This window comes from Lagenorhynchus albirostris, chromosome 19 (assembly GCF_949774975.1).
Source record: "Lagenorhynchus albirostris chromosome 19, mLagAlb1.1, whole genome shotgun sequence".
Lineage (NCBI taxonomy): Eukaryota > Metazoa > Chordata > Mammalia > Artiodactyla > Delphinidae > Lagenorhynchus > Lagenorhynchus albirostris.
In genome coordinates, this window is record NC_083113.1 from 60,492,183 (window position 1) to 60,513,643 (window position 21,461).

At 60.1% G+C, this 21,461-nt stretch overlaps 1 protein-coding gene across 3 annotated transcripts; it reads left to right on the forward strand.

Annotated features, from left to right (window-relative positions):
• Positions 1 to 2,197: 2,197 nt before the first annotated feature.
• TUBB3 (tubulin beta 3 class III) lies at positions 2,198 to 15,162 on the forward strand. 3 transcript variants are annotated; one of them, XM_060131516.1, is made up of 6 exons: positions 2,198 to 3,790; positions 5,308 to 5,312; positions 6,728 to 6,855; positions 12,296 to 12,404; positions 12,943 to 13,053; positions 13,750 to 15,162. In XM_060131516.1, exons 1-6 carry the CDS (start codon positions 2,841 to 2,843, stop codon positions 14,823 to 14,825), a joined length of 2,379 nt encoding a protein of 792 aa, XP_059987499.1. In that variant the 5' UTR covers positions 2,198 to 2,840; the 3' UTR covers positions 14,826 to 15,162. The 3 variants fall into 3 exon arrangements, with proteins under 3 accessions (XP_059987499.1, XP_059987498.1, XP_059987497.1); XM_060131515.1 differs by lacking the exons at positions 2,198 to 3,790; positions 5,308 to 5,312; positions 6,728 to 6,855 and adding an exon at positions 7,071 to 7,174; XM_060131514.1 differs by lacking the exons at positions 2,198 to 3,790; positions 5,308 to 5,312; positions 6,728 to 6,855 and adding an exon at positions 11,553 to 11,571.
• The last annotated feature ends 6,299 nt before the right edge of the window (positions 15,163 to 21,461 follow it).

Below are 21,461 nucleotides of genomic sequence, written 5' to 3' on the forward strand. Positions count from 1 at the left end.
GGCGCTACGGCAGCCATCTTGCAACCAGGAATCCAACTTTAAAATGAAGAGCCAGTGTCCTGGGGATAGTGAAGCAGAGGCTGGGCCCAGGAGGTGATGAAACTGCTCACCCCCCAGGCCTGGTGCCCACCCAGTGCTCTGTCGTGCTGCTCCGTCTAATGGGGGTGAGAAGACAGCCAAGGCCCTCACATCTAGGCACCTGCTGTAAAGGCTCAGCTGACCACTCAGGCCTTGTGCTGCTCGTGCATTGCTGATGGGTTGTGCTCTTTCCCATCAAGTCACACCCCACCTCAGGTCTTCAGCATGGGCACCAAAGGGTGGGCACAAAGGCCCCTCCTTTCCCTGCGTTAAAGGAAACTAGACAACCCTGGAACCCAGACCCTATGACCCAGCTCTGGGCTAGGTCTTCCTGAGATCTCTCCGTGGTGAGGGGAGGGGGCAGGGGCGCTGGCTGCACTCCCCGTGGCTGCTGTGCGGGGACCCCCATCGGGGGGCCCCCATGAAGGCAGGCCTACCCGGTGTGGCCGTGGCTAGACAGGGGCGCCCCTTGGCTCTGCAGGCAGAAGCTCCTCAGGCTCCAGCTCCCACGAGCTCCCTCACATGGTGAGCCTTCGTGTGCTGCGGGCCTGACCCTGTTCTGGTGCTGGGGACCCAGCACTGAGACAATTCCTGCTCTCACAGCCTCATGAGTGGTCGGCACGTGGTCTCATGTGGTATGTCCTCTGAGGAGGTGGCCGTCCCCCCCCACCTGTCTCTGGCCAGTCCTCGCTTGCTTTCTTCCGGGGGCACTGGAGGTCGAGTGGGTAGGACTGGCTGCAGGGTTAGCTGTGGTTTCACGTGGCCGTTTCCCAGGACTGTGACCAATCGCAGCTCAGCTGTACCTGCTATCCCCCTCCCTCGGGGTGAGAACCAGACAGGGAGTCTCGAGGCCTCCCCAGGAAGAGGGCTGTGGTCTCATGGCAAAGGCCGCCCAGTTCTCCTGGCCTTTGAAGTCTCAGGCTGGGGGCGCTGGGTCTGGGGAGGCGCAGCAATCTCAAAGGCCTCATTTATGGAGCCGTGATGACATGTAAGCTAGAGGCAGGACACTGCTCGCCCGGCGGCCAGGGAGTCCTGGGACTCACGTGACAGAGACACCAGGGTTCAGGGCAGTGATGCCAGCACTGCCCCCACCGTGGCTCTGCCTCATGGTCCTGCCCTGGGACCCTTTGCTCCCTTTGGGGTTCTCCACCAGGACGTGGGGCGCCCTGGTTCCTGTGGAGCCCAGGCGAGGCCCTTCCTTCCACGCTCCTCTACGTGGCGGGTGGGGGACTCGTGCACGGCCAGAAACAGGCAAACGGGTCCACCAGGGTGTAAAACGGTTTGGCGGAATCTACCGAAGCTGAAGGTGTGCCTCTGACCATGCGGTCCCACCCGTGTGTTACCCAGCAGCAGTGTCTGTGACAGACGGGGGCCACCCAAACGCCCACGCGACCTGCGCGTTAACGACCGCTGCGTGCGTCCGCGAGGGTGCCTCAGTGCTGAGTGAGGAAGGGTCCGGAGTCCACGCGTATCAGGTTCCAAAACAGGCAAAGTTAACCGATGGTCGGGGCCGGGAGGACACCCCGGAGGGTCTGGTGCAGTCGGTGTTTGATTGATTGGGTGCTGCATTCCCGGCTGTATTTGGATGCGGTGTGCACCAACTTGCATGTTTATGATTCGTGTACTCTCATGTACGACGCGCTTCAATAAATAGCACCAACAGAGGCAAAGGGGGAAAGGGCCGTGTGAGTCGTCAAGGGCAGGGAAGGGAGCTGACGCTGGTGAGCAGGTGCGCCCTCCCCCGTCTGCTGAGGGGCACAGGACGGACCCAAACAGGAACATCACAGCCCAGCGCCTTCAAAGCACCAGACCCTCGGCCGGCCTCTGACTTCCCCCACCCGTGAGGGGCCGGCCCTGCGGTCCATGCCCACCCCGCCCTCAGAGGAGGCTTTGTCGTCAGCACCGGGCACTCTTTAGTGACAGAGTGCTGGCTCGGCTGCGGTGACCTTTTGCAGAGGCAGTGGGGGCCGTCGGGGGAGGTCTGGCAGCTCTGTCCCCGCCCCTGCCCCGGGAGGAGCTGGAGCGCAGGAACCGGCTGGGGGTCCTTGGGGCAGGACCGCCTTCAGTCCGCGTTTAACGTGGGGCAGGCTGGTGTGTGTGCATGCGCGCGCGCGTGTGTGTGTGTGTGTGTGCATGTGCGTGTGTGTGTTCCTGAGGCAGGATCCGACGGCTTCAGGGAGGAGGTGGTGGTCTTGCATCGGGCCTGGAAGAGGGCTGGAAGTCTCCGAGGCAGGTCCGGAGCGGGACCCCCGCGCCCGCGACGCCTGGAGGGGAGGTGGGCTGAGCACGGCGCGGCTGGCCAGACTGCAGTGGTCTGAGCGCCAAGCTGCCGGGACAGGCCCGGATGGAGCTGCGCCATCTAGCGGCAGCCCTCACGCTGCAGCCCGGGCACACGCCCGTCGCGGTGCCGCCCTCAGGGGGAGGGCCTCTGCGGAAGACTTTAAAGGTCCTGAGGAAGGCAGGCGGTCTCGTAGGACCGAAGGTAGCAAGAGGGCTAGAAATGTCCGGATCTGGGCGACCGCGCCTCCAGGGAAGAGGGGAGGTGGACTGAGGACCAGGACAGAGACACTGAGCCCGCAAGGCTGGCAACTGGGAGCTTGGGGTCCTGGCTGGGAAGTGACGACTGGTGGAGAGGCCCGGGGCCGTGCCTGGGCCGACATTTGTCCAGCCCCGGAGGACGGAGTGTGAGGGGCCTCCCGGTGGAGTCATGAGCTGGGCGGGACCCTGAGAGCAAGGACCCCTTCCTGCTCCCCGGCAGGACTATGCCTGTGCTCGGCCCCCAGAGGCAGCTGCTGAGCCCCCTCAACTCCACGTCCCCAGCCACCCCCCGCCTCGGGCTGGCCACCAACCAGACGGGGCCCCAGTGCCTGGAGGTGTCCGTTCCCGAAGGGCTGTTCCTCAGCTTGGGGCTGGTGAGTCTCGTGGAGAACATGCTGGTGGTGGCCGCCATCATGAAGAACCGCAACCTGCACTCGCCCATGTACTACTTCATCTGCTGCCTGGCCGCGTCCGACCTGCTTGTGAGCATCAGCAACGTGCTGGAGACGGCCGTCATGCTGCTGCTGGAGGCCGGCGCCCTGGCCCCTCGGGCCGCCGTGGTGCAGCAGCTGGACGACGTCATTGATGTGCTCATCTGCAGCTCCATGGTGTCCAGCCTCTGCTTCCTGGGCGCCATCGCCGTGGACCGCTACATCTCCATCTTCTACGCCCTGCGGTACCACAGCCTCGTGACATTGCCCAGGGCGTGGCGGGCCATCGCGGCCATCTGGGTGGCCAGCATCCTCGCCAGCACCCTCTTCATCGCCTACTACAACCACGCGGCCGTGCTGCTCTGTCTCGTGAGCTTCTTCGTAGCCATGCTGGTGCTCATGGCGGTGCTGTACGTCCACATGCTGGCCCGGGCATGCCAGCATGCCCGGGGCATTGCCCGGCTCCACAAGAGGCAGCGCTCCACCCAGCAGGGCTTCGGCCTCAAGGGCGCAGCCACCCTCACCATCCTGCTGGGCACCTTCTTCCTCTGCTGGGGCCCCTTCTTCCTCCACCTCTTGCTCATCGTCCTCTGCCCTCAACACCCCACCTGTGTCTGCATCTTCAAGAACTTCAACCTCTTCCTCACCCTCATCATCTGCAACGCCATTGTGGACCCTCTCATCTACGCCTTCCGCAGCCAGGAGCTCCGGAAGACGCTCCAAGAGGTGCTGCAGGGCTCCTGGTGAGCTGCTGGGCAGAGGGAGGAGGTGCTGTCGTGTGGCCCAAGCCCTGGGTGGCCGGGGCGGTCCCTTGGCGCAGAGGACGGGCTAGGCCATCGCTGAAGGTGTGGCCGCACAGACCTTCTGGGGCCCGGGAGGGGAAGGCCCGAAGCTCCAGGAGGAGCTGTGGGGGATGGGTGAGGCTGGGAGACTGCGGGGCACGGCCCCCCCGTCCACTGGGATGTGCAGGGTGGTGGCAAAAGCTGTCGGCAGCGCTGCTCCAAGGACTTTGTGACCAGCAAGGAGGAAGGCGTGGAGCCACCGTGGAGGGTGGGGCTTCTCTCTTCCAAGGCTCAGTGGTGACCGAGAGCCAGGGCTCAGCCCATCTGTCGACACCGCACGCCCCCGGCGGACAGTGCCGGCCAACACCTGCTCTGGGTGAAGCGGGGGCCATCGGCCTGAACTGGGGACCAGTACCCAGGCTCCTGGGCCAGGAAGCAGCCTGGTAATAAATTCTATGCTTGGCGCAGCCTCCTTGCCATCTGTCTTGCCTCCTTCCAGAAGCTGCCTGAAGCTTGAGGTGGAGGAGTGGGGGCGGGGCTGAGGGGGGAAGGAAGGAAGGAAGTCCCAGGAACCAGCCAGCAACCGTGGCTGGGCTGCCCAGGTGAGGAAACCACAGCCCCACCTGGGGGAGAGCGCGGGAACCTGACCACACCCACCCGATCCTGTGCCTTTGCTTTCTCTGGGGTGCAAACCCCCGCCCAGAGCAACTGGAGTAAGGGCAGCAGCTCCCCTGCCCCCAGCCACCACCATGGTGACAAGACCCCAGCACTGTCCACGCGCCCTCAACTGCAGCAGAAGCAGGACCACAGTGACCCATGTGTGACCCTGGCCAGAACGTGGCCCTCTCTTGGCCCAGTCCTGCAGCCCCTCGTCCGTATCCCTGCCTCGTCCAGCGGCAGGGTGGCCTGGAGGCTGGGGTCTGCTCTCTTCCAAGTGCTGCCCTTCTGGGAGGAGGGTCAGGGCTCCACCAGCCCTGGGGGGGGGTGAGGCAAGGCCCCCCAGAAGGCCGTGAGGCTGTCCAGGGGCTACAGGGGTGTCCAAGCCCCAGGGGAGTGGGCCTCTGCGGCGGACCGTGCTGACTGATGCTGGGAGCCCTTGGGTCCTCCCTCTGCTGCAGCCCTGGGCTGAGTTCCCACCTGCTTCCTCCACAGACACAGCATACATTCGACCCCCTTCCTGGTACAGGCTCAGTGGAGGAACAGTGATGGTATCAGCCAACTCCAAGGCAGGTCTAGTAATGCCTGCAGCCCCTGCCGCCCCCTGGCCAGCCACCCGAGCCCTGTCCCGGCCAGTTCCTGCCCGCCCACCACTGGCAGCTCCAGCCCTGACTGCTGACCTCGGGGCTGGGAGCTGGTTCCCAGCAGGGCCGGCTTTTGCTGGGAGACGGGATGATGAGTCAGCCTCGAGCCGGGCACCAGAGCCCTCTGGGGATGGAGAGGGAGCTGGCCTGGCCCGATGCCACCCTGCAGGGCGGCAGGGCTGGTGATGGGTCCTGGTCAACGGGATGCAAAGCTTCTTCCTTTGCTCAACAGGGAGGCGCAGCCAGCTCCAGGGAAGAGCCAAATGCTCCCCAGGACCCCCTGAACGGGGACAGGGAGGGGCCCCAGGCGGCTGGAAGCCAACCACAGAAAGCCACATCATGGACGTGTTGTGAGGGAGGGCGTCTCTCGAGAACAAAAGGCCCATTTCTAGACTTGCCAAACTGGGGAAGCTGCAAGAGGAGAAAGAGAGGGGCGCGCACACAGCTACACCACACAAGCAGTGTGACCGCACACACAGGAACAGGTCCGCACGCTGTTGGCTGAGACCCTTCCTGAGGATTTTGTTACTGAAATATCAGGAGGACTTGATGATAGGCGGTTTCACTCTAACGTCTGACCCCAGCAGACTGCTAGGCCAGTGGGTCGTCCAGCCTCTGAACTGCGTGTCCACTTCACCGCCTCCCTTCTCTCCCTTATGCGCACACCATCTCCCTACGTAGCTCCCCCAGCCCACCGAATTTCCTTAGCCTCACTTGGAGCAAGACTCCAGGGGTACAGGTGACATCAGGGAGAGTGAGTCAGACAGAAACCACTGCCCTCCCCCCACCCCACCCCCAGTCAGTTCTGTGCCTGGCTTGTTTGTGTCTTTCTGACAATTCCTGACACCGCTGTTCACTGAGCAGCAGCTACATGCCAGGTGCTGTGCCTGGCAGGGGTACAGAGCAGCCCCACCTGCTAGGTCCGTTTGGAATCTCATGGCAGCCCCCTGGGGAAGAAGAGGCAGGCGGCATCCCCCGGTGTGCAGAGAAGAACAGTGAAACTCAGAGCTGCCATAGCAACCCACCGCCCCCCTCCTGCACTCACAGCCCTTCTGACTCAGACGTTTGGGAGCCCTGCCCCATGATTTCTTTCTTCTGGAGAGAAGTCGGTGCCCGCTGCAGCCTTTTCCTGGCTACCCCACCATTAAGGGACCCGGCAAAGCTCAGAGTACCTGGTCCGCCCCTTCGCGACACAAGACAGGGAGCTGGGAGGCGTCCATGTTGGCCTTTCGGGGTGGGAAATGGGGTTGGTCCCTACACAGGTGTGGACAAGAAAGACCCTCCTCGCAAAGCCGAGGGGGGAGGCTGCCGCTGGGGTGGGATAGAGGCGGCAGCCGGGGCGGGGGCCGAGGGCCAAGGGGGCTTCTATTGTCCTCCCTGCAGCTCGCCAGCCCCTCCTTTCGGGTGCGCGGTCCCCAGACCCCTGGGGCGGCGGGAGGAGGCGCTGCAGCGCGCGGTGGAGCGGGGATGCGCGGTGCTGATGCTGCAGCCCTGCCGCATTCTGCGGCGGCGTCCCCGGATTGGCCGCGCGCGATGACGCCAGGGCGGGCGCGGCGGGCGGGGCCCAGCCTATAAGAGCGGGCGGCGGGGGCGGCAGATCCTCCGCAGCCAGCCCCGGCCCCAGCGCGTCCGCCTGCGTCCCGCAGCCGCCCGCCACACGCACCGAGCATGAGGGAGATCGTGCACATCCAGGCCGGCCAGTGCGGCAACCAGATCGGGGCCAAGGTGAGGCCGCGCGCCGCCCCCCTGCGCCGGGCTCCGCACCCGGCGCGCATCCCGCGTCCCCCGCCCCCTCCTCGAGCCGGTCCCCGGGGGGAGGGAAGCAGGGAGGCGGTACGCGCAGAGCCGCACCCCGAGCCTCACTCGCCACTGCGAAGCCTAGAAGAAAAGGATGGGCTTGCCCTCGCTGCGGGCTGCCGGGACGCCGGGTCGTCCCCTCTGCCATTTCCACCCCCGCCTTTCCGCTGCCCCTACCGGGCTTACCTCGGGCCTGCGGGAGCACAGCGCAGGTCAGCCGCTAAACTCCATCCACCCGCCGCTGCAGGTGCGGGGAGGCGGGGGGGCGCTGGCTGGGCGTGGCCCTCTTCTCTGGGGTCACAATGCAGCCTCAGGCGAGATGGGTGGGGTGGGCAGGTTTGGGTGGGGCTCGCCCCGAAACCATAATGATCCCCCCCCCGGCACGCCAGTAACTTGGTACCCTCCAAGAGTCCAGAGCCGCCCCATGCCCCCACCTAGCTTTGACCACCCTCAGCTTCCTTTTGGAAGCTGGCCGCACCCTTTTCCTTTGTTGGGGGAGGAATTGGGCCCGGACTCGGGATGACCTTGGTTGAGGACTGGACTCTCCCTCAGCGTAGCCCTGCCTGGGCAACCCCTGGCCCCTCGCCACAGGGTTGGATCAAACCCACGTAGGGACCGCGAGTCTCGGGGTCGGACGTGGGAACAAAGCCGGGGTGGGCGGGTGGGGTCGAGAGCTACTTCACCACTAGGCCCCTCCCCTCCATTGTTAGCCCACTTCACAGATGTTGGAACTGAGGCGGGAAGGGGATGGCGTCATCCCCAGCCGAACCCAGGAGGCAGGTGTCCCATCCCTAAGTCCAGAGAAGCTGTCCCTTGCCCAAGGTCACATAGCAAGTGGAGACAGAGCCTCTCCACCCTCCGGCTCTCAGTCTCTGCAAATGCCCAGCGCAGGGCTCAGGCTGGGTGGGTGCGGCCTGCTGCCCCCTGTGCTCTCCTCAGAACAATATAGGGGAGGGGGGGGGCGGGTGGCTTTGTCAGCACCAAGGCCAGGGACCCAGAGAGGGCTGGTGTCGAGCTGGTTCCCTAAGGAGGCAGTGGGAGGAGACAGGTCCTGGAGGGGAAGGGGCCAGGAAAGGCTTCCTCTGGAGGCTGTTGCCATGGAAACCGGGCAAGAACAAAAAGCTAATTACAACAGGGCTGGGGCAGCCACGTGGCTGACATGTAAATTGCAACTTGGGCTCTAGGGTGGAGGCGCCTCACATTGGGGGGAGGGCATAGTGGGGAGACACCCTAATCACCGAGGAGACAGCTGTGCCTGCCTGAGGAAGGGGCTGGGGGAGGGGAGGCCTGGGGGACCAAGGCCTCAAATTAAATCAGGGCTCTGGGGGCTGTCACTGACAGCTGCCCTGGACGGGCAGAAGGGGCCATGGGCTCATTAATGTGGTCACAGGGGCCAGGCCTGCCCTGAGCATCTGCTCCTCCGAGAGTCAGGGGTCACTGAAGGGAAGCAGGGCAGCCTGAGTCCCACCATGAGCCTGGGGGAGTGGTGATCCTGTCACGGGGCTTCCTTCTATGGCTGGACCGGCACTGATCAGGCAAACGCAGGTTCATGCCCAGCTGCAGCCCCCATGGGTGGAGGGCAGGGCAGAGGCAGCGGCCCGAGTGCTGGACAGTGGCCTCCGCAGAGATTTTTTTCCTGCTTCAAGTGCAGTGGCCCTTGGGTTTGCTCATTACTTTTTATTCATTTTGGCTTAATTTCCTTAACTCTTGTTTGTTTTTAAAACTAATATCTGATCCTTTTCAACAATGCAAAAGAGAGAGTGGTGGATTTGGGGGGGAGGGGGATCGTTTCTTCCTTTTCAACCGCTGCCCTTTGCAGTGACCAATGGAAGCAGTCTAGTGGTTTCCTTCCGGCCTCCCAGCCCTGGAAAATCTCCAGAACCAAACTGGACGCGCTCTCAGCGTGTGTGGGGATTTGCCTGCCCCGGCACCCAGCACCTGCCCTGTGGACAGGCATGCGTTCCTTGGCCATTTTTGTTTCCAGCTTCCGTACTGGTTGTGACCTCCTGGTGGAGGGAGAGCAAACTTTTCTCGCCCATCACCAGCAAGCAGTAGCTGACTGGGGTGGGCAAGAGGGGCTGCTTCCCCTGCTTGGGGGCGGGCCGCCCACTCGGGAGAGGGCCTGGCTGCGGGTGGGGATGGGAGTGGAAGTTATGGAGGGAGGTCAGGGCGATCGGGGCCAGGAGAGAGCAGGGCTCTCCTGAGAGGTGACATGACGGCATTTATGACTCGTGACGATGACCACTACGTGTTGGGCGCTGCACTTCTCGAGGCTGCGGTGGGATTGGGTGTCGCCCTTCCCCAAGGATAAAAAAAACGCCTGGGATGGACAGAGCAGGAGTTTGAATCTAGGCCTGTGTGGACACATCAGGATGGGCAGGGAGACCCCAGCTCCCACAGTGGGGCGAAGAGTCTGAGGACCCCACCCTCCGCCCCTAGGGGGCAGGGCCGTCCCGGAGCCTTTGTCTGCGCCCAGCCTCTCGGCCGCTGGGCGGGGTCTCGGAAGGGCGGGGCCTGGCCCTGACAACCAATGGGAAGAGGAATTTCCTGGTTTCCGCACCCCACCCCCACCCCCGCCCCTCCCAGTTGGGTCCAGCTTAACCCCCCCCCAGTCGGCCAGCCCTCCCTCCCGGGAGCCACTGCACCCCTCTTGCCTTGGGCTCCTGCGCGCGCCCCGCCACCTCCCCCGCCCACGAGCGTAGGCGCCGCAAAGGTCAGTACCACGGACAGCGCCGCGGCGCACGCCCCCCAGCTCGAGACAAAACCATGGGGTCTGAAATAGGAGCCCTGGCCTGGACCCTGGGGTCCGCGCGCCACCTGGCAGTTTTCTCATCTGTAGTGATGATCATAATTATTCTTTAATTTATAAAATAGTATTTTGTTATTTATTAAATGTTATATGATCTGTATATATAATATATTCTAAGTTTTATTATTTTAAATCACAATTCGTATTTGTTTTAACTACAAAAGCAATTATTAATGTATTCTCCTTCTAAAAAGTTGAAACATTGCAGATAAGGCTAAAGTGCCCATGTAAGCACCTCGCCCCTCTCCGTCCTTCTCTTCAGGCAGGACAAGTTATTTTCCACTATTCTAGTCCATCTTCTGTGCATAAGCACCTATGTATAAAAAATATAGCATCTGCTGTGAGATTCTTGCTTTTACTCTGTATGTCATTGCAATGTGCCTTTTCCCCTAAGGGTGTGCCTTGGAGATCTGCTCATACCAGTGGTGATCTCTTATTGCAACACAATATTCCAAAGTATATTGGTTTTTTTTCAAGTATCTTTTATTTTATTTATCAGTGAATATGACTTTACAAATTTAACTAATATCTAAGGCCTTTTAATTTTGTGAGGCCAACATTTGCTGACTGCTTTTATGTGTCAGGCCTTGAGTTGACCACTTGAAGTGGGTATCATATTATGTCCACTTTACAGATGAGAAAACGGAGGTCCCGAGAGGTGGAGTCACTGGCACACACTGGCCAGTGCTGGGGTCTGCACTCACTCTGGTCTGCTGCCTCCTGGAAGCCTATGCATGTCATAGAGCGATCCAGAGAACTTTCCATAGATGTGTTGGTGGCTCGGTGGCTGAGTCACTCTCTCCCCCTCCCACACTTGCCATCTCAAGCTCATCCCTTCTCTACAGGGGCTGTGGGTATCTCTGAAGCCAGAGGTCTGGGGTGTCCCAGGGCTGTGGGAACCAAGGCCCCCGGCTCACACTGTCCTGAGGAGGGCATGGGGAACCCAGCAGTGGGAGGAAGCTCTGATCAGGCCCTGAATGCCTCAGTGACACCTCTAATTACAGCGGTAATGCACACTTAATGCAGAAAAAAAGAAGAAAACTTACCAATGACAAAAACACACAAAGGAGGAAGAAGTCCAGCTCCCGCCCTTGCTGAGAGCTGACCTCTGATAACAGTCTCTCCGGGTGAAATGCCAAGATCCTTCTGTACATTTTATAATAATGACAGTTCATACTTCTCAGGTTTAAAAATGTTTTTATTTTTAACTAATCTTTTTTTTTTTTGAGAAGTTAACATGTGCACGTGACAAAAATTCCAAAAGAACCAAACGGTGTGCAGTGCCAAAGCCTCTCCCCCAGCCCCGGACCGCTCTCAGGCACGGCTGCCTCCCCCAGCCCCGGACCGCTCTCAGGCACGGCTGCCTCCCCCAGCCCCGGACCGCTCTCAGACACGGCTGCCGGGAGCAGATTTTTGAATGTCTGTCAGAGACATCTATATACAGATACGCATGTGAAAACTGATTTCTAACTGCTTTTCTCACTGAGCAGTCTTTTCCCGAGCACATGACCCATGTGTAGAGGCCCTTTGCTTCTTGGGGCCTTCACACCCGTTCTTCTGAGTCACCCCAACCCTGAGGGGCAAAGGGGAGGGGCACTGGTAAGTCACACGGTGTGTGACCACAATCTCCAGCCTGCATGGGCAGCTGTGCTCTGAGACAGCCTGGAAGTGCCCCTGGGGCGAGCACAGAGCACTGCGCAGCCTTCCCTTCACCCAGGGCGGGTGTCTTTGCCTGCTAATAATCCCACACGGCACTCACCATTCACAGGCCCTGTGCAGAGTAACTTGCTTTATTCTCACAACAACCTGGCTTCATCATCAGGCCCACTGAACAGGTGAGGCCACTGAGGCACAGAGAACCTCCAGGACCTGCCCAAGGTCACGCAGCTGGGAAGGGGTGGTCCTGCCCTGCCCCAGTCCTGAGAGAAGCGCGGTAGGTTCCTGCCCAGGGCGAGCAGGGCAGGAGGCCGTGGGGAGAGTGAGCCCTTGAAGCTGGGGCTGTGCCGTCTCAGCTTGGACAGGCTGGGTAACCCCAGGCAAGTGACTCCCCACTCAGGCCCCTGTGGTTCCTGTCGGCTGAGGCTGCTGGCGTGCTGGACGCTGCCAGGCCCCGTCACTGGACATCTTTGCCTCGACACCGAGGGGCACGTGTATCCTGGACCCTGTCTCCAGCACTTACCTTCTCTGTGCTTCAGCTTTCTCATCTGAAAGGAGGGAATTAAAAACGAAACACCCCAAGAGGGTGTTTATTACTCATGGAGAAGTAGACTCCCCAAGGCCCCTGGTCACCAAGGGCAGAGCTGGGTCTGGGGACCCGGGTCTGTGTCAGCTGAGCCCTGAACCACGCTGAAGGCTCTGGTCTCCATGGACATGCATATTTATTATGACAATTTTCTTACAGATGACACAGCTAGGGGTTCTTTTTCAAAGTCACTCAAAGGGACTAGTGCAGGCTTTGGGTCCAAGCCCCTAATTTCGTACCAGGGCTTCAAGGCTACGGGAGGGAAGGGGCCTGGTGGGGGTCACAACCACCTACTGACCCCTCCGTTCCCCCTGCAGTTCTGGGAGGTCATCAGCGACGAGCACGGGATAGACCCCAGTGGCAATTATGTAGGGGACTCGGACCTGCAGCTGGAGCGCATCAGCGTCTACTACAACGAGGCCTCTTGTGAGCCCCCATCCTGGACCAAGGGGTGGGGTGGGGGGACCTTGACTGCTGGGTCCCAGCATCTCTGCCTTCCTTTCGGTTGGCTGGCAGGTGCAGCCAGAGACTCACAGAATAAAGACAGGGGATCCTAATAACCCTAGCGAGATTCAAATGTGTTTAATGGCCATGAGACACACGCACAGTCCGGTGGAATGGCCAGGGCTGGGCAGGGTCCCAAAGGCCCCTTCAGGAGGCCCATGGGAGGGTCCAGAGCAGGGGTTACCTGGAGAGGTCGGGCAGGGGCTACTCAGCAACTGGTGCGAAATGGTGTCTTTAGTGAACTGGCAAAATATTAACCTGCCCACGTAGACGTGGGATTTGGTCCTGGCTGTCCGGATGTCAACCATGACTCCCTTTTCACACATGGCTCCTGCCTCTCTGACCCCAGAGTCTGAGCTCTTAGGGTGAGAGCATGAGGCTGGCAGTCTGGGGCAGGACTTAGAGGGAAGGAGGGGCGCCTAGCTTCTGTGACCCATGTAACCCACCCCTCTGCCCTCAGCTCACAAGTATGTGCCTCGGGCCATCCTGGTGGACCTGGAGCCTGGAACCATGGACAGCGTCCGGTCTGGGGCCTTTGGGCACCTCTTCAGGCCTGACAACTTCATCTTCGGTAAGTTTCCCCTGCCCCAGCCTCTCCTGGTGGACCCCACTGCTGGCAAACCCAGATCAACAGAAACAAGGGCAGAGTCACCCCTGCCTGTGACCCTGCAGAGCAGACCTGATCTCCCCAATCTGCAGCTTGGGACAGAGTCCCAGAGAAAGGGTTCTGTGCAAGGGACAGAAACCACTTGTGATTTCAAGCAGAACGATGTGTGCAACAGAGGCTTGAGCTCACAGGATCCTTAGAGAGATGGGGGCGGGGGCGGGGTAGGGGGCAGCAGCAGTGCCTCCAGAGGATACCGGCTCACGAGCACGCGACGTTGCTGTGGTCAGGTCAGCTGTCCTCACACCCTTGAGTCTGGTGGCAGGGCCCTGGGTGCTCACACGGTGACAGGAGGAAGGCCACAGCCCACTTCCACCCCCCAGCGCTCAGCACCCCAACTCATGGGCATGAGCCTCCTCCCGACCCCGGGCTGTGAGGGGTGCTGGGGCTGCAGTTTACCCTTCCAGCACAGCCGGCCAGAGGGTGGGTGGCCTGGAGGGGAGGGATGATCGACTCCCCCACACGGTGTGGCTGGGAGGGGTTGAGAAGGTGCAGGCAGCCCCGCTTCATGGAGGGTAAACAGGCACAGGGCTGCGTCCGCGGCTGCCATCAGGCAGGCACTGGAGGTCTGACCCCGTCCGTGTCCCCCTGCCCCCGTCCCAGGTCAGAGTGGGGCCGGCAACAACTGGGCCAAGGGCCACTACACGGAGGGTGCCGAGCTGGTGGACTCGGTCCTGGACGTGGTGCGGAAGGAGTGTGAGAATTGCGACTGCCTGCAGGGCTTCCAGCTGACCCACTCGCTGGGGGGCGGCACGGGCTCGGGCATGGGCACCCTGCTCATCAGCAAGGTCCGCGAGGAGTACCCCGACCGCATCATGAACACCTTCAGCGTGGTGCCCTCGCCCAAGGTGTCGGACACGGTGGTCGAGCCCTACAACGCCACGCTGTCCATCCACCAGCTGGTGGAGAACACGGACGAGACCTACTGCATCGACAACGAGGCGCTGTACGACATCTGCTTCCGCACTCTCAAGCTGGCCACGCCCACCTACGGGGACCTCAACCACCTGGTGTCGGCCACCATGAGCGGCGTCACCACCTCCCTGCGCTTCCCGGGCCAGCTCAACGCCGACCTGCGCAAGCTGGCCGTGAACATGGTGCCCTTCCCGCGCCTGCACTTCTTCATGCCCGGCTTCGCCCCGCTCACCGCCCGCGGTAGCCAGCAGTACCGCGCGCTGACGGTGCCCGAGCTCACCCAGCAGATGTTTGACGCCAAGAACATGATGGCGGCCTGCGACCCCCGCCACGGGCGCTACCTGACCGTGGCCACTGTCTTCCGGGGCCGCATGTCCATGAAGGAGGTGGACGAGCAGATGCTGGCCATCCAGAGCAAGAACAGCAGCTACTTTGTCGAGTGGATCCCCAACAACGTGAAGGTGGCCGTGTGCGACATCCCGCCCCGCGGGCTCAAGATGTCCTCCACCTTCATCGGCAACAGCACGGCCATCCAGGAGCTGTTCAAGCGCATCTCGGAGCAGTTCACGGCCATGTTCCGCCGCAAGGCCTTCCTGCACTGGTACACGGGCGAGGGCATGGACGAGATGGAGTTCACCGAGGCCGAGAGCAACATGAACGACCTGGTGTCCGAGTACCAGCAGTACCAGGACGCCACGGCCGAGGAGGAGGGGGAGATGTATGAAGATGATGACGAGGAATCCGAGGCGCAGGGCCCCAAGTGAAGCGGCTGAGGGGTGGGACGCGGCCGCGGCCAGGACCGACAGGTCTGTCCCCTGAGCCATGTAGCCACTGACACACCCCTGCCCTTTCCCCCACCAGGCCCCGTCATGTCACCCTAGGGCTCCCAAGTGTGTGTCCTTTAGTACTTACAGCATCCCCGCCCCGTGTGAGTCTTCTCCGCTGTCTTCCGCCATAGGTCAAATCCATTTTGCGTGGCCCGTTTGTCTCTCTGCTTTATCATCAGCTCCAGGCCTGATGTTTTATGGTTTGGTTCGTTTTTTTTACTGGTTTGTGTTTATATCTTGGGGGGATACTTAATAAATTTATTGCTGTCGGATACCCGTGCCTGGTGCTGGAGAGTTCTTCTTATTCTGGAAAGTTGGGGCCAGAGGGGTTAGGAGGGGCAGACAGGGAGGCCCGGTGGCGGGGGCAGGACAGAGCATCATCGTCTCCCAGTGGGGGCTGACGTGGGCCTGTGCTTGGAACCTGCAGCTGTCCCAAGGTGCAGCCCCTGGCAGGGGAGCTCCTGGCGGTGGTGCTGGAGAAGGTGGCCATGGCTGCAGGAGGCCCAGGCGTGCTCTCAGGCGACCCGGCACAAGCCCCAGTCCCCTCCAGGGTGATTCGTGCCGCAGAGTTTTCCTCTGGCTTATCCGGGTGCTAGACGTTAGAGGCAGGCAGCCGAGACCCAAAGGGGAGTCAGGAAGGGGGGACCTTGAGGACTCCCCCGGAAAATGTGGTGTGCTGGAGGGCGGGGGCTTGAGCCCTGGGGAAGGGCGGGTCTGGTCAGCGAGTTGTGGGCACAGCACCCCGCGCAGCCGGGCCGGGAGCGAAGTTCTGGCCCACGCGCCCCCTGGCGGTCGTTTCCTGTGGCCGCAGGGCGCCCAGGGTCCCGCTGGAAGGGGAAACCTGGCCGCCCCCTCCTCGTATAGGGAGAGAAGTGGAATCCCAGAGGCGCTGCCTGCCCGGGGCCTAGGTGAGCCCGTGCAGAGCTGGACGGGCCCAGACCCTCTGCCCTCGGCCTCCCCACACCCCACCCCTCGAAGCCAGGGTCTCATCAAGGCCAGCTCCCCCGGGACACCCCTGCATCCCACCCTTCTGTGTGGATACCCGGGCAGAGAGAGGCCGAAGGGGCTGATCTGGACCAGGGAGTGGAAGCCCCGAGAGGGCCGGCATCCAGGGCTCTGGCAGGAGCGGATGCTTCCAGGCGCCTGCTCCGGGCCAGTCTAGCTCTAAGCCCGTCGTGCGGCTGACCCTGAAGAGCTGTGCTCGCCCACCTCACATGCAAGGCGGCCAGGTTACAGTGAGTGTGACTGTTTGTGTGTGAGGGTCTGAGCCCTGCGCTGGGTCCTCCTCTCTGGGTGGTGAAGGCCCCGACTCCACGTCCACGAAAGCTTCACAGGGCTGCGGCCTCCATGCACTGTGGGGGAGGGGTGTCCACAGCTCAGGTTCTCAAGGGGCTCAGTGACCCCCAAAGACTTGAGTCCCCCGCCAGGTGTTGACAAAGGTGCTCCCGATAGCCAGGTGCTCATGCTGGGTCCCCCGGGCCACGGTCTTCCCGGGGTCTCTCCTGAGGGGTGGAAAGCTGTGCCTTGTTTAACCCTTACAGTGAGGCCACCAGGTTTCCAGGCAAGAAACAAGGCTCAGAGACGTGAGGTCTGCCCGTTGGCAGGTGGCACAGCCGGGGGTCCAGCCCAGGCTGTGTCTCTCTCCACTTTGCTTCAAGCGGCCACAGACCCACCTCCCTCCTGAGCACCTGCACCTGTGAGAACTTCGTCCTGGCTCGGGCCACTTAGATGAAGCTGGCCTCCTTGGGCCACTCTGCCTTCTCCGCCTAGACTGCAGCCCCGCTCTAGCACTCACGATGGCCTAGGACGCCTCTGTTGCTCGCCGGGGTTCCTCTCCTGCGGGAGGGGCTTGGCGCCTCCTTCCTCCAGCCCTCCCTCCTCTCCTCCTGCCGGGTCCCTCCGCCCCATCCCTTGAGCCTCTGGCTCCCTTTCTTTTTTTTTTTTTTGCGGTTTGCAGGCCTCTCACTGTCGTGGCCTCTCCCTTTGCAGAGCACGGGCTCCGGATGCGCAGGCTCAGCGGCCATGGCTCACGGGCCCAGCCGCTCCGCGGCATGTGGGATCTTCCCGGACCGGGGCACGAACCCGCGTCCCCTGCATCGGCAGGCGGACTCTCAACCACTGCGCCAACAGGGAAGCCCCGGCTCCCTTTCTTATGAGGGGCCATTTAGTTCTCTCCTGTTTTCCTCAGTCCTAGCCTCACTCCTTGCAGACATGGTGGAGCAGAGACAAGCCAGCCCTGGGCTCTGCGTGAAGTCCTGACCCACGGCGTCCCTGAGCAAGGTGAATGGCTGTGCTTTATGTCAGCGCATTTCAGAGTGGTTCGCTGTGCACCTGAAAACAGGAACACACATGGAAAGTGGCTGGAACAGCACATGGCCCATAACAAAAGCCCTAAGTGTTAGCTCTTACATGCCTGTTATTATTGGTGAGGCGAGATTATTTGCAGGGATGCCTGGACAGGAGGGGGCAGGAGAAGCCCGCTCAGGGGTTACTCAGTCTCACCTGAACCTCCCCGAAGGGCTCTGATGGGCCCAGTGCCATCCAGTATTGACACCACTGTTGGATGGCCTTTGGGGCCGCCTACCTCACGGGCTGTTTTGCCTTCAGCCTGGGTGATGGGCCAGGGGCATCCAGACCTGGGCACGCTCCCGGCCCTGGCCCTGCGCCCTCAGCCTGGCATGCAGGGCTGCTCAGGGGCCAGGAGATGGCCTCACCCCCAGGGACAGGGCTGCCAGAGCAAATACAGGACGCCCAGTTACACTGGAATTTCAGATGAAGAACAAATAACATTCCACTTGGGGACATGTTTATACTAAGCAATTATTCCTCAGTTACAAAATCTGGAAATCTGAGACTGGGGTCCCCGGCAGCCCCACAGCTGGGCCTGTTCTGGGGGCCAGGCAGCCCTGAGCTCTTCATCCACTAGGTCACACGTCCCGGCACACTTGTGAGGCGGATGTTTCAGGGGAAGAGGCCGAGGCCTGGAGACAGGCAAAGCTGCCCAAGACCCCAGCCTCCAGGGGCAGGGACACAATTTGCACGGAGGATGCCGGAGCCGAGTCATCATGGATCCCACCACCCCTGGGGGACAACGACAGCTTGAGAAGGGGGGCAGTGAGTGTGGAATGGAGATGACCGTCAACTCTGCCCCTCTCCATGTGGCAGGGCACTTCCCCTCTCTAGGGCACCTTCCCCAGCTGCGAAGAACACGTCCACTCATATTTTAGGAGTCGGAACTCCGTATAGATTCAATTGAAAGAAAAGACTTAGGCTCTTAAAATTCTTTGAAAGCGACTTGCTTAGAGAATAATAAATGAGTCGGTACACATACGAGTGCAATAAGGCTCCGCATGTCGAGGCCACCACGTGCAGGGGCTGCTGCCAGCACAGGTGTGGGGTGTGGGGGCCTCCCCAGGAGAGGATGGGCCAGGGCACTGGGGCTGTGGAGGAAGGATGGAGCGAGGCAGAACTGGAGGGAATGAAGTCACCGTGGGCTGGTGTGACAACATCCACCGCAGACCAGGACTGCGAAGCTGAGCAGGATCCCGTTTCCTGGGGAACTGCAGAGTTCAAGTATTAATACGCGTGGGACACTGGTGTGGGTGCTTCCGTATGCTTTTCTATCTTCTTCTCTGAAGGTTTCAGAGGAGGACTGTATTCTCATCCAGCAGGAACCATTTATAAGGTCAGTTGAGAGTCTCCCCGGGATTCCTCCACTTTCCAGCACCTGTCATACACCTAACATTCCTTCCAGCAGCCCTGGGGAATACAACGGCATGATTGTCAGAGGAAAACCAGAGAACAAAGATGAACGTGGTGGTGCTAACACTAGAATCGAGCCAGCATGTCCCAGATCAGTGGCTGCCTGGGGACAGAGGTGGGGACAGGGTGGGGGGGTGGCAAGGGGGCAGGAGGAAGCCTTTCAGGAAGAGGAAGGATAGGGTTACCATCTTAGTCAGCGCCATAGTTTCTCAGGTGTATGCAATTGTCAAAACTGATCAGATGGTGCACTTGAACATGAAGCTTGTGGCATGTCAATCACACCTGCATAAAGCTGTTAAGAAAAAAGAAACTTCCAACAGCTGTCATCTCACCGCAAATCAAAGGCAGTGTGTTTACAAGGACGCGCAGCCCCTCGCCTCTCCCGCTCCCCTCCTCGCCCTTCGCCGTTCACCAGACTCTGGCCACAGGAGCCTGCTCTCTGCTGCGCTGGCGCACAGCCTCTTGTGGCGCCTGGGGGCCCTCGCAGGTGCAGCTGCTGAGCGCTGTTTCCCAGCTGTCCTGCGGTTCTCTCCTGCTTACCCTGTGGGTCTGGAGCACGACGTCCTCCTCCCAGACCTTGCTTGCCACCTTGTCATCCTGTGTATTTTCTTCCTGTGCGTCACATCTCTTACTGATTTGCATCTTTGCTTATTGTCTGTCCGGCTCCTTGAGTTCTGGGGCCGTGTCTGTCTTCTCCCCGCTCTGTCCCAGGGGGAGTGGGCCCCTTGCCAGGTGGAACATTCTTCCTCTCAGGGCCAGTCTCACTCAGGACTGGCCCTTCCTCAGTCCCTGTAAGTAAGTACCTATGTGTCTAGGTACTGTTCTAGGCCCCAAAGAGTGAAGAAAGCAAAAAAAAAAAAAACCTTGTCTACAGCCTTTATTTAGTGTCTGGTGCGGGGCAGGGGGTGGAGGTGGGGTGGAGACAAAAATCAAGTGAAAATGTACAAGACAGAGGACATCAGGCAGTGACACGAGTCATGGAGAGAAACCCAGCAGGCGCCCCTGGAGAGCAGCAATTATACTGGTTCCCACAGACACAGACTTCTCCAGCTCCCGCCCCCATCTCCACTGAGCAGCCCCTAGTCTCACTGTGCCTCAGTTTCATCCTCTGTGAAATGGGGTAGAATTGCAGTGCTTCCCTCTCTCACCAGTTGTGAACAAGGGTGGAAGGAAGTACAACCATCTGCTGCTTGCAGTGATTCCCTCTTCCTTTTTTTCCCCTCAACCACTGGGGTTTCAAAGAAAATCAGGGGACTTCCCTGGTGGCGCAGTGGTTAAGAATCCACCTGCCAATGCAGGGGACATGGGATCGAGCCCTGGTCTGGGAAGATCCCACATGCCATGGAGCAACTAAGCCCATGTGCCGCAACTACTGAGCCTGCGCTCTAGAGCCCGCTAGCCACAACTACTGAGCCCACGTGCCACAACTACTGAAGCCCGCACGCCTAGAGCCCGTGCTCCACAGAAAGAGAAGCCACCGCAATGAGAAGCCCATGCACTGCAACGAAGAGTAGCCCCCGCTCGCTGCAACTAGAGAAAAGACCGCGCGCAGCAACGAAGACCCAACGCAGCCAAAAATAAATAAATTAACAACAACAACAAAAAAGAAAATTAAATACCAACGTTTAAAAGAGTGTTTGGTTTCGACTTAAACCAGGACTTTTGTGATTACGGAAAATCTAGGCAATGCCGTCCCCTGCCTATACCATTGTCGACGAAAAATCCATCAGTTGATCTAAGGAAGAAATGGAAAATTTTATTCGAGCCAAATTTGAGGATTATAACCAGGAACACCATCTCAGTAAAGCTTCAAGGGCTGTTCTGCCATTAGAAGTCAAGTCACAGTTATACAGGTTTTTTGAGACAGGGGGCTGGACATCAAATGACATATTATTGACAGTTTAAACAATCTAGATCTAAGCTCATCCTGGCCCCTTACAAGATCAGGAAGGAACCTTATCTTTTTTTAAAAATAGATTTTAGGGCTTCCCTGGTGGCGCAGCGGTTGAGAATCTGCCTGCCAATGCAGGGGACACGGGTTTGATCCCTGGTTTGGGAGGATCCCACATGCCGCGGAGCAACTAGGCCAGTGAGCCACAACTACTGAGCCCGCGCGTCTGGAGCCTGTGCTCCGCAACAAGAGAGGCCGCGATAGTGAGAGGCCCACACACTGCGATGAAGAGTGGTCCCCGCTTGCCACAACTAGAGATGAGCCCTTGCACAGAAACGAAGACCCAACACAGCAAAAATTAATTAATTAATTAATAAACTCCTACCCCCAACATCTTTAAAAAAAAAAGATTTTAAAATATTTATTTATTTATTTAGGCTGTGCCGGGTCTTTGTTGTGGCATGAGGACTCTTCGTTGAGGCATGTGGGATCTAGTTCCCTGACCACGGATGGAACGGGAGCCCCCTGCACTGGGAGCGCAGGGTCTTACCCACTGGACCACCACGGAAATCCCGGAACCCTATCTTTTAAGCAGCTGTCGTGGATGCCAAGAGAATGCTGCTCTCTGTGGTTGGGCAGGCGTTTCTGCCGATGGGGAGGTTTGATCGATGCATAAATGCAGATACAGATGCACAGCGGGCCGAGAGCAGGCCAAAGGGCAGAGAAATTTTTTATGTTTAAAATTTTCTTGTCTTGCCATAAAACATGAATTTTATTTCACACCACCTTGAAGAGCTGGGATGAAGTGTCGCCCATTTCCTGGAGCGGGAGGTGGAGGCCTCCGGGCCGGGGGCGGGACGCGCAGACTCCGCCTGTGCTGTGAGCCTCCGGGCCGCAGGAGGCAGCAGCGGGCGGGGCGG

Bases quoted from the DNA above. Each gene is read 5' to 3' on its own strand.
- TUBB3 (XM_060131516.1), top strand. From the start codon at position 2,841: ATGCCTGTGCTCGGCCCCCAGAGGCAGCTGCTGAGCCCCCTCAACTCC. The intron at 12,405-12,942 runs GTGAGCCCCCAT...CTCTGCCCTCAG, and splicing joins CTACTACAACGAGGCCTCTT to CTCACAAGTATGTGCCTCGG. The intron at 13,054-13,749 runs GTAAGTTTCCCC...CCCCCGTCCCAG, and splicing joins GCCTGACAACTTCATCTTCG to GTCAGAGTGGGGCCGGCAAC.